The sequence below is a fragment of the Oreochromis niloticus genome, linkage group LG9 (assembly GCF_001858045.2).
Source record: "Oreochromis niloticus isolate F11D_XX linkage group LG9, O_niloticus_UMD_NMBU, whole genome shotgun sequence".
Lineage (NCBI taxonomy): Eukaryota > Metazoa > Chordata > Actinopteri > Cichliformes > Cichlidae > Oreochromis > Oreochromis niloticus.
The window spans coordinates 22458372-22471140 of NC_031974.2; the positions used below are offsets into that span (position 1 = coordinate 22458372).

The 12769-nt window shown below is 40.9% G+C and overlaps 1 protein-coding gene across 2 annotated transcripts in view; it reads right to left on the reverse strand.

Annotated features, from left to right (window-relative positions):
• The window catches only part of LOC102076257 (myosin-9), a 147714-nt gene that overhangs the window by 31501 nt on the left and 103444 nt on the right, over positions 1 to 12769 (reverse strand). Inside the window, exon 27 of one of the 2 annotated variants that reach the window (XM_005471725.3) lies at positions 7279 to 7457. The exons of the other annotated variant lie outside the window; for it this stretch is intronic. Within the exon in view, the coding sequence (XP_005471782.1) occupies positions 7375 to 7457 (83 nt within the window). The 3' untranslated portion in view covers positions 7279 to 7374. Of the gene's footprint in view, positions 1 to 7278; positions 7458 to 12769 lie in introns of those variants that run through there. 2 annotated transcript variants of the gene reach the window in all.

The following is a 12769-nucleotide window of genomic DNA, read 5'->3' on the forward strand; positions in this document are numbered from 1 at the left end:
GATGACCAGACGTTCTCCTTCAGCATTTTCTGTTAGAGAGCAGAATTTATGGTTCCATCAATCAGTCGTCGAGGTCCCGAAGCAGCAAAGCAGCCCCAGACCATCAGTCACCACCACCACGTTTGACTTATGGTATGATGTTCTTTTACGAAATACCGTCTTATGCCGGATGTCACAAGTTGGCTGCCATTTTTGGCCAGATTTTTTGTTAATGTTGAATCATGAACTTTGACCTTAACTGAGCAAGGTGAGGCCTGCGCTTCTTTAGATGTTGTTCCGTGACCTCCTGGATGAGTCGTTGATGTGCTCCTGGAGTAATTTTCAAAGGCCAGCCACATTTCTCCATTTGTAGATATTGGCTCTCACCATGTTTGCTGGAATACCAAAGATGTCAAAGAATTTATTTCTCAGCCGTTTCTTTGAATTGTGGCATGATGTCCTGCTTTTTGAGATCTTTTAGCCTACTTCACTTTGACAGACAGGTTTTGTTGAAGTGATTTCCTGATTCAAAAATTAGGCCTGGATCTAGCTGTGGAAATGAAATCAATAACTTGTTCCACATAAGATCAGTAAGGTTTGGATAGCTTTTTGCCCCTCCCTTAATAAATGAAATCATCATTTAGTAACTATATTTTACTCAGGTTATCATTGTCTAATTTTAGAAACTGATTGATGATCCGAAACATTTAAGTGTGACAAATATGCAAAAAACTATTACTTTTTTTTAACAGCACAGGATGTTTGAGAAGGAGAAAGAAAAAGAGGGGAGATTAAAAGAAGGAAAGCATAGAGAAGAAGTAGGTAGGGGAAGAGGAAAAAAGAAAAGAGATAAATGATAAGATGAGAGCCGAGAAAGAAGGAAACCTCAAGGCAGAGTGGAAGAAGGAAAAAAGGAGGACAGAAAACGGGAGATAAAGAAGAGGAAAGAAGGAAAGAAGAAAGGGTGATAGGCAGTCATGTAGGTTATATCCTGGTGTCATATCTTTAATGTGAATTCTGAAACCTCATCTTGTTTTCTGGAATCTAATGAACATAATACAGTTCTGCCATGGCACCACACATAACAATGTGCCATTACTTGATCTCACCCTTTCTGGAAGTCACACTGACATAGTTAAATCTCAATAAGTGCAAATAACGGACAGCAGTACATCATGCCCACTGAGCTAACCTCTGTGCTTTTGGATTTATCAGTAGTGCGTCAGCAGATGGCATTAGGATGGCATGTTAGTGGTGTAAACAATACACCATATACTATATTGTTGCTTGTCAGGGGAATATTATCTGCAATTTGCCTTCATATTGCATATCTCTTCATCTCAGTGAGGTACTGGAGGTTCATTGCTTCTGATGAATCAGGAATGAAGAAACATTTACTCCGAAACATTGCCTTGGTTGTTGGCAATAACAAAGTTCTGGCCCAAATGAACTCTAGCTATGTAATTGTAAGGGATTTTTTGTTGTTATTGAGAAGCGTTTTTGTACAATTACTCCCATTTCCACTGTCAGATATATAAGCCATTGGAAGAAGCAGACTGCACGATGGTTATCATAACTCAGAAATGCATTAAAAAATAACTACGCTGCGGCTGTCAAAGACAATTGCATTTACACACGCGCACGCATCCACACATGAGTGAGCACTTAGGCGCACATACGCACAGATGCAAGCCCACTGAGGCAAACATGCACACACATTTAAGTGCACACATAAGGAGAGAGAAGGTGTTCCCACAGATAGTGGACTCGATGTTCTTAATCCGAAGCAGACCCCATCTGTCTCCCATTATAAAGACTCTGCTTTAGCCCCAAGAATGTCTACATTTCATAAATATTATCTGGGCCTGGCAAAGCTGGCCGGACAAAAGCCAGAACGCAGAGCATTTCTCAGGGCCGCATCAGAGCATAATTAGCAATCATAACATCATCCCTACATGCTATGCAGTCTTATTCTCGAGAAGCTTCTTAATTGCCTTGAGGTACAAACAAAAAAAATAAAGAAATATCTATTTCCTTAACCTAGAAAACATAATTATATAGCAGGAATAACAGCTTAAAAGTGGGTCAAGTAATCCTGAATAAACAAAAAAGTTTAATGAAATTACTCCACTGGACATGAGGGCAAGCTATTTTCCTCTGCTTGAAATCACACACACACACACACACACACACACACACACACACACTCACTATTGAAGGCAGCAACAGCGCTTTGGGCAAATGAGGTCTGGGGTCAAACATGTTCCACTGTACAAAACTGTTGTCCTTAAAAAAACAAAAACAAAACAGAAACAACTGAAAGAAATATCTAAACTGTTCACCTTTCATTTTCTACGGCTTAAAACACTCCACGTGCAGGAGGGAGGAAACAGCAGATGATATACTGAGGAGCAGGGGGAAAAAAAGATGTAAGCTCATTACTAAGACAAGTTTTAAAACCAGAGAGTGGAGAAAAAAAAAGAAGAAAAGTAAAAGTTAAGCACTTCCTGAAACTTCGGCTTCCTTTCTATCTATCTTTCTTGAAGAGTTTACCCCCTCCCTGCCGTCACCACCACTACCACCTGTACCCCCCCCCTTCTCTCTCTTACTCATTCTCTCTCTTCACTCTCTTTGAGTTAAGGAGGGTAAAGTAATCGTAATGAAATGACCCCGCGAGGCACGATGGCAGCCCTCGCCTGATAAGTTATTCCTGACTGGCTTTTAAGCTGCTGTCAAGCAATTTCCCTTGAAACCTTGCTTTGTTTTTTAAGGATGGTGTGTGTAGTTGCGGTGGTGGCGGTGTTGGTGGTGTGTCTGCGTGTGTGGTGATGGCGGCGGCGGTGGTGGTGGTGGTGGTGGTGGCGGTGTTGGGGGAGGGAGGTGGGTGGCGGCAGAGTGGAGGGGGATGCTTTGACACCCCTGCTTCTCTCCCATGAGGGGTACACAGATGACAACCTCAAGGTATAGGTATGTGTGGTATGCCTGTGTGTGTGCATGTGAGCGCGCGTGGGTGTGTCTATGTATGGGTGGCAGCGGGAGACATCTCATAGATGACAATCCCGCTAATTGAAATGACAGATTATTCTAATGTGGAGAAAGTCATTAAAAACCCTGCTGCCGTTTTTCTTCCTCTTTTTTTTTCTGTTTCCTTCGCAGAGAATATTTCTGACTCTAAGTCTGAGCTGGAAAATCTGCACTTAAAGGAGATGTTAGCTTTCCTTCCTTCAAGCTCATGATTATTATCAGGATCACCTGCCACATAGTTAACATCCAGGAGATACTTTTCTAACTTTCGCTCAAATGAATGCCACTGCTAAGTGATAAAGTTCGTGGGGTTGGACAGAGCATTTTTTAAAATTTCCACGTGAAGCCATCGAGGGTGCGTGCTCTGAGTGGATTGATAAGCCACAGTATTAGTGATTATTCAGGGCAACTACTGCATGTGCAGCAGGATTATTTCAGCTTACCACTGGCTTTGAAAGCTAGGACACATTCCCTGCACTTCTTGTGCTATCTTGCCGAATACAATGCACATGCTATATTGCATTATTTTTAGCTCTCCACATGTGACGACTTTGAAAGAAGCCAGAGTCGAGCTACGACAAGCCATAAACCAAGACATATCTGCGCTCTGTGACATCCAATATCCCTGCCATTACCTTGGAAATTAAGGTCAAATGTCACATGTCTGTTTTTGTTCTCCATCCCTTTCCCAGCTACCCCTCAGCAACTGAGTATGAGTGAGAAGTGAATATGTGGGGTGTAAAAATGAAGTTTGCCAGAAGACGCAGGGCTAGCAGCGAAATCGCGCAATGCACGGCTTGATCCGAAACCACAATAGGCTGTCTTAGTTAGCGTTGATAAGTGTTGCCTGGGCTCTCCGTAAGGGACCTACTGTTCTTTTTATAAGTCAAAGGCTTGTCAGCACATAGAGTTCTGGCACGTTGCGCGTGACTTTAAGATCCTGAATGCAAGGCAGATAGGCGCAGTAAATTTCTCTGCATCCAAATACTTCCTCTTTTCTGTCTGAATCACAAATATCCCACTATTTTTCAATTTCCAGTTCTCGCCTTTTTTTATTTTATTTTTTATTTTTTTATTCCGCCCCCTTCTCAAGCAAGCAGACTACACTGATATGGCGTCACAAGATCCTAAAACATTCTGCTGGCTGATATGGAATTTCTCCATGCAACAGATCCAGACAGCTAAAACACCAACCGGGGACACATTTTTCCATTTCTTTCCTCTGTCTCCTCTCCTCTCCAGCTAGTCCTCCTCCATTGACATTCAGCGGAGGTAAATATTTAACAGCATGCTATTGAGTGCCGTGTGCAGTGTGGCACAGGCCAGGCTGCGGTAGAGATATGTATATAGACAAGACTGTTTTATTAAGAGTCGCTGCAGACATATTAAGGTAAAGTATGCCTGACACCTAGGGAGGAAATTGCCAGTATATGACACTATTCCTCAATACTGTGGCAGCTCGCCTCGGTGCAATTTTGCACAAGGCGAGTGACAGAGAATGACACGCAGAGCGGGCGGGAGAAGGAATGAGAGAGGGATGAAATGCTGAGAAAGTGTGCAGGGTGGTTCGAAACAGGGGGGTGTGTCTTCAGGTGCGTGCACAAATGTGTGTGTGGAAGTGTGTGCAATGTAGGTGGCATGGTGTGGTGACATGCAGAGTTTGTAATTGCCTTACCCCATGTGAGGGATTGGCCTAGAGATAGTGCTGTTTACCTGCGGTCCACTATGTTTGTTGTTTGTGGGCGTGATGGAGGGCGAGGGACTGCGCTGAATGATTAAGCTGGAGGCGCTGGTGTATAAGCTGTAGGCGAATACACAGCGGTGTATGTACAGATAGACAAAAGAGGAGAATAACATCCACACATGCGCAGACGCAACACTTTCGTGAGGCCCTTCAGTAGTTGCATTTATGGTGGCTTTCATATATTTAAATTCCAACCTTTTTTTCCCAAAGAAACGCGCCCAAATCGAGAGTTCTGGTGGCTCAGCTCAAAAGGTTCTTCTGCAACACATTCATGCTTCATGGAAAACTGATTGCCGGTCCAAAAGATCAGCTTTAGATGGAAAAAAAATCTGTTACCTAACATCATAAGTATGTCCGAGCATAAACGCCTGAAAATAGATATTCTTCCATGAGTGTTCAGTTTAATTTATGACTCAGCCGTGAATCATTATGAATCGGACCATTTTTCACCATTTTTTTTTTTCCATGTAGGCCTGTTACACAAACACATGTGCACCCTGACACACAAACATTCACACACAAACCAGCCTTCTAACACTGAGGAGGCCAGTCCCGGCACAATAATGTGGTTCCATTGTTGACACGTAGAGGGCACTGTTGCCTACAGTCTCAGACTTGGTGAAAGTCTGGCCTGCCTGTGCTGTCTGATGGCCTGTCTTTCCCCTTGAAAAGACACCAATTCACACAATTACATTCTAATTAAAAAGAACAACCTAATTAACCTAGGGAATGTATTCCATAATTCGGTAATTTTCACACGATCATCCTTGTGCTTGTAAATGATAGGTGATAAAAGCAAAAGCAGAAATTAATGCCACTTGCTAATTAAAATGGGGAGATAAACATGGGCTTATGAAAATGGGGGAATTGGGAGAGACTTTATAGTTTTAAGTAGTTTTATTATTACCGTGTCAAATATGAATTTGAGTCGTCATATTTTCTTTGAAGACTCAAAGCTGTGATTGGGATGAGCGGAGCATCACACAGCATGCTTTGCTCCTTGCCAACTCCCCAAAGAGACAGATATCCAAGCGCTGCACTATATCTTAAACATGCAGAACAAGAGCCTAGCTGAAAGTGATACCCCAGATCAAATTGCTATCATAAATTCTTCATAATTCAATAAAAACAGAGCGCAGACTTTGTGTTACTAATACATTTCCATTGTCTTTTCTATTGTCTTTTTTTTTTTCCACAGTCCCGAGACACGCTGTTGTGCGCCGGAATGGCAGCACTTGACTGCTCCTGACTTGTGATTCGAAAATTGAGCTAAAGGACAAAGAGGTGAAGCGACAATGAAGTGGAGAGACGCAAGGAGCGAATGGAAGCACAGACTAGTGGCACACTTCTGTGGCTCATCATCACCACCTATTCCCGTTTAGCAATATATCTGTCAAAGCCCTCATCACCATCACACGGTAGAGTCTTCGACTGATAATGACCCATTTAAAGTAAATAGCTCTGATCATCAGCATAGCAACCATTATCATCGATATATAGCCAAGCATGTGACTACTGAGGTGTCACCAGCAAACTGAACATTTGTAACTTGTGCATGTGTGTGTCTGCGTGTGCAACTAAACATCCAGTTAAGCAGCATTAACCTACAGCTATAGCTTTTAGCTTAATACGATACTCCAACGTTCCTCTGGCAAATGGCCTAACTATTCAAAAATCAATTTCTGTTATATTACGAAACACATCTGATTCATCAGTTTAAATGACTAACTCCAATGTATAAAGCAAAATTTTAAATTACCATTAAGGTTCGTAGCATTAAAAGGAAATCATACTAAAAGCGACTGAAATTATAAGCCTACGCTTGAAAATGGCATGTAATGATACTTATTTGATTCAAAATTCACAAAAGAATCACACGGAAATATTCAAAATCTTGGTGAAGTACAATTGGAAGTTTAAGGAGTCACAATATTGTGTTTCAGCATATATGGTATACATGGCTGCATTTACTTCCACCTTAAACCATTTAACTCATGTGGACATTTGCAGAAATTGAATTTGGAGCGCTCCCACGTATGTCTGGTACTTTTATACTATATATCACATATATACTTTATTATATTAAAAAGCGCAATAAGGAAAAGGCAGGTGCTCTGTATTTTATGTCTATTTTGAATCACTCGGTGTTTGTCTACACTTATTAGATTTAATGTAATCAGGTAAAAGATACTGTATATATCAATATGCAGATGCATATGAACGCTAGTGTTATGCATTAGCATAATTTCATGCATACTGCATGCCTAAGTATTGCATCTTTTAGTGCTGGTCACAATCAATTGGGGGACAGCATAAAATGTTTTGATAAATTATTCTGCTACAAAACTACCACAAGAGAGCTGTTTCAAAATGACCCAAATGTAATCTCCCAGAATTAGCTGGACCATGATGTGTGGCGAGCGCACACCCTCCTGTCCTTTACTGGAAATAATATATATTACACCAGTGCTTCAGTAATTATGTTTTAATAAAATCATTTATTTAAAATACAAACTTTAATGATGTTTTTTGATTGATAGTATGCTTTAATGGCTGTACAACAAAATCATGCATGCTCACACACACATACACACACACATACACACAAGCATACATGCGCAGGCAGTTCAGGTGGTGTGTGCCACAGCCTGAAGCGATCTGTCTGCCGTGGTGACTCTTGACGCCCCTTCTATTTCTGTCAGACCATCAGCTGTAGTAAAAAAAAGAAAAATTTAAGAAAAAAAAAAGTCACTTGTTTGCTTCTGGTTCTGTAACGACCGAGAGTTTGCTTTAATGACCCAGGGTCCGAGGGCAGGAATAAATGTTTCTTCGCTTCACAGGCAAAAGCTGTGAAGAGAAGCCCTAAAAACGGATTCAGTATCACCCATATGACAAGAGTGCTTTCAGATACATCCGCTGAATGCCAAAAGTGCCAAAGCCACAGTTTTGAAACAGCAGTTTTGGTAATATATAGCAAATAACGAAAGAATGTTTATGTTTGATCATATCCGAGCCTCATGTACTACATGACCCTGCAGTGTTTTAAAATCAGATTACCCAATGTTCACCTGTTTTTAATTACACTTACTGTGTGTGGAATTTCAAGTACTGCACAGGGGGGGCTCCAGGCGTCTCGAAAAGGTTTTACTCTCTTGCACAAAATATGCTGCACACCGGCATATACATATGTAAAGCTATATGAATCATACACCCGTTTTCCTGTCTTTGTACTTCTCATGCTTCCTTTGCCTCGATTATCTCCGCCAGGACCAAGTTTATTATAAAGTGCACATAATTCTTTTCTTTTTTTTTTACCTTTAAGACACAAGTCCCAGGTAGCTTTATTATTAATTCACAAAATTACCAGACTATAACTTTGCATTGCTGTGCATATTCTCTTCATTACGCTTGTTCCTTCAACCATTCAGTCTGAGGTTTGTATAATGAAGATTTACTGTATATTATGCAGATAGAGACCCTTTTTTCCCTTCAAGGCAGCCAGTAAAAACTTACTTCAAGTCATTCTGTGTCAGGGTATAGTCAGAAAATTAATGCAATAAAAACACACATATGTCCTTATAAAACTTAATGAATATAAGTATAAACAGTGGGACATCGACATAATTTCGTGTATATTGTGAGCGGGGCTAAGGTAGTTTGTCTGGACTGCTCTGGCGGCAGCGAGCGCTACAGAGGAGGTAGTTAGGGCCTGGTTCTCTGCCAAGCTAAACTCCTGAAGCATGCAGAGGGCTAATGCTCTGCCTCTGATGTGTGGCACTGAAAAACCACAGGACCACTCTCAGGGTCCACTAAAACTCCATCACTCACTCACACCCTGGCGGAGACGGAGAGATGGAGCGAGAGCGAGACCCATCGAGGGAGAAGGCAGGGTAAGAGAGTGATAGAGGTGAAGAGAGAGGGGGAGAGAAGGAGGAAATAGAGAGAGTACAGTCACAGCGTTGCGACCGCGTGATTGAGGAATGGCTGCATATGAAGAGGGGGGAAAAAAAGAAAAGGGGAAAAGCGAGGCGGAAAAATAGAGTGGCTGTATAGTCGAGGTGTCTTAATGCATATTCCACTCATCTTTTCTCCTCTAAAATTTCTCATTCCTCAATGGCGGGGGGAAAATCAGATAGCCTATATCAGATGGAAACCAGTGGGAGATCCTGGAGTAGATCAAAAGGTGTGGCTGTGGCTTAGATAAGTCTACCCACCATCCAGACACAGTTCATCTGTCTTAAATGGCTGCTCATTTCTCTTGTCAGATAGGGGTAATGCTATATATAGCAGTGATTAAGATGTCTGGAGCAACTCTCGTAGTCTTTAGTCAACAGGAGACTTCCAAGGCCTCTGCTAGCACTGAAAGGGTATTTGTTTTAAATTAGCTGTTGTTTCAGGGTTCTATGCTTTCTGACACAGTGATATAGCCGTGGTATACGCTTTCATTATGGCACACATCTACTTAGCTGATCTTGTTAAAGTACAAATATTATGCTGGCTGAGGTGCACATGGTGATTTCACTGTTTGCTTTTCAACCAAGATGAAGCCAAGAAAAGTAAAACTTCTGGCACCGAACTGCAAGATGTGTTTTTATGCATTTGCAAAGCTACGATGACCCTGACAACACGCTGATACCTTAAGATGAAGATATATGGTTTTTTTAAGTCATCATTAAGAGTAATTTGAAGCTTAAGTGGTTTATGTCTTATGTTATACTTCGCTTACTGTATACACCAATGTCCCATCCAACTAAGTCATTTTGTCAGATCTGACAGTAGCGTCTGTCATTTCCCGGAAAAACTGTTTTCTAAAAAGTTGATAACTCATCCTGCACTCGGGGGGATGTACTAATTTTGTGCCTAATGAAATGGCACAAACTGCCGTATCAGTCCTGGTATAGTGTGAAAGCTTCGTGCTTGAGAATGGTGTGAGTACCAAGTGTGAAAGAACGCTAAAAGCTTATTCTGTGCGACAATGGTCAATGTGAATTTCTCTGTTCTTTCATTAAATTCCTACACTTTATTTATTTTGTCTTGGAGCAACAGAGTTCTCACAGAACTCACTCACATTACATTTTCTAAATGTTTCAACAATATGATAAGCAATGCATTTATATCATTTTATATTAGTACATGCCATTTAAATCTTTGTTTTGGAAATAAGGCAGAATGTTTTTTGGTAAACTGAGAAGGCAAAATAGCCTAATATGGGTAAAACCTCTGCAGAGGTAATTTTTCTATTCGTCAGCTCTTAGACTCTTCATCTCTCTGTGAGCATATATTTAAAAGGTTAAATATTTTAATTCAAATGAAGTTACTTGGAAGATTCTTCACTTTGTCAAAAAACAGAAAAAAATTCAACAGCTCTTGCTGCGGGTCAGTTTTTGTAACTACTTGCAAACTTCAAATATTGCGATACTTCATCTCTTGAGTTTTAATATCATATGGAATGTCTGGCCAAGTGTTACAGTACGATTAGACGGGTTTCGACACGACCAGCAGATGCCTTTATTGCAGGAATTGGCCTTTTTAGTGGCCTTCAGTGAGGAAACTTTCACTTCAGTGTCAGTTTGTGAAACCCGTACAGCGCTTTTGCAATCTCCAAGGCCCCTTCACCGGTATAGCGGGCCACAAAGGACCGAGACTCGCACATACGTACTTTCAGCATGGAGTCTCTCGCTACTGCTGCATGATGTCACTGGCAAACACTCGACGTGGGGAACACACGGCCAAACAGCGAAACAATTTGTTTAATCATAAAGTGCATTTACATAAGGCAATGGCTGCATAAATGAATGCATAATTGAACAGGTTAATGCATAATGTAGTGCTCCCCAGGGACAATAAATAAAGTGCCTTTTGAAAATGTGCGAGACAGAAAAAAGATAGAGTGAGAATGAGAGGGAGAGAGGGAGAGAGAGAGACGACACTACCCGCCAAGCGCCAACAAAACATGAAACACGTTCAGCGAGACAATGCCAAGGCCAGTGGAGTAGAGAGAGAAAGGGAGAAAGAAAGAAAGGAATATGGCAGGAAATAAATAAATAAAAAGGTGAAGCCTTGCTAAGAGGATTTCAGGACATGCTTCGTTTCTTTCCATAATCTGTCTATTAGCACCAAAGTATTTCCAGCTCTCATAACCATGGCAGGGACACTATTAGTGACAAGCTCACACACCAATACAACTTAACATAGTCTCCTGGGAATTTATCCTTTACTTTCTGTCTCCTCTCTTTCTTTTGCCTCTTGTTTTGTCTTTCTCTTCCTTTCCTTAGCTACCACTCTGCGTAACCATCCTTTTTTTCACTCTATTTCCTCTCTTCTATCTCATTATAACACTACCACTCTCTTTCTCCCTCTCAAAACCCTGCGTGATTTATTTTGTTGATACACACTTGGCTTGTCAAGCAACAGCAGATATTAATAAGTGTATAATCTCTAATCAAGATCAGAGCAGAAGGGGCATCTAGTGATCAACACAGACACATGATTACAGTTCTGCTATACTGTCATTAGTACACTGCAGCTTCTCCTTTGGTGAGAAAGAAAGGAGAAAAAAAAGCATGTGTAAATGAAAATCACGCTGACTGTGAAGGTCAGATGGTGAATTTAGTTCTTTTTCTACTTACACTAATTTTTTTTATGGCTTTAATCTATTCCAGGTAAAGTATGCGCAGACAGATCTGCACAATAAAACGGAGATATGTCAGTTCTGCGTGATTCTGCTTACAACTCGAGCCTTGTTTAACAACAGCTGCGCTCCAGAAATGCTGACTACATATGCGACCAGTGCAAAACACCACATTTCACATAGTTTTCACACATTGTTGTAAAAGAATTATTTGTAAAGGTTGTAGCACTGCGTGACTAAAAGAAAACCCAAATAAAAACAACAAAGACCTCAAAAACAATACATAAAACCTTTTTTAACAGCTGATACTGAATGTGATGGAAACATGCTAAAAGCCTCAAAAACAGGCCCCAGATGATTACGTTAATTATATAAACTAGGATGTTATTGCTGAAAATGATTCAGTTTGACTTTTCATCAGCAGATGCAGACAGTAAATAAATAAATTCAATATGAAACGGCTGATGTTTCTTAAATGTCTGGAAGACTGCAGTTCATCGAATGACTCAGTGAGTCAGTCGCTATCAACTGAACCATGCTGACCTTAGCTTTTAACTTACCGTTCAACCCTCTTCATCCAAATATGATGAATAGTTTCTTGCTTCTAAATAGGTAAATAAATAGTGACAGCTATAATGTTTTACAGGGAGTACAAATGAGTGACATCCACAGACAGTATAAAACATGGACGTAGATTCCAGGTCAGAATAATGAAGCCAATGAGGAAGTGCTTTAAGCCTGCATTGTGTCCGAAGGCCACCAGATGGCGATAGCTGTGGTTGCAAAAATACTTCGAGTCTATGGGGAAACAACTTTCTGTCTTGACTCTGTAAACACTTTTCTGCTGAGTTCATGGTCTCAGTCACTCATCTGGGTGCACGCTCATTAGCTAACAACCAATGAGCGTGCAGTTTCAAGGTCAGATCCACCCCTCCTCGTCACACCCAGTTACCAAAAAGTTCATCTTGGGCCTTCAAAATAGGACTTCAGAACCCAATGGAAGATGTCAAGGAAGCCGTGTCTATTGTCTAATGATGGTGTCGCCCTACTTTGCTTTGGTATGAAACGTAGATTAGCTTATCGGAGTTATGGGCAAAGTTAACTGCATTTTACCAGTTGGTATCAGCCACTTGTCGATGCAGTGGCTCCTTTAGTGATTCAGGCTTTATTAACTAAGCATACTCAAGAATACAGTAAATACCTAATCTGTAATCTGTACTGTAACTCTAACATGATCTGTGAGGAAATAGCAAATATTTGTAGATATGTTAACTTGAAGGGACAGATAGACAGAGGGCTGTTGATTACAAAAGACGTCCCAGTGACACAAATCTCTCTTTGGATGATGTTACATTAAACTGATCAGAGGCAGATTTTGACTGTCAGTCCAC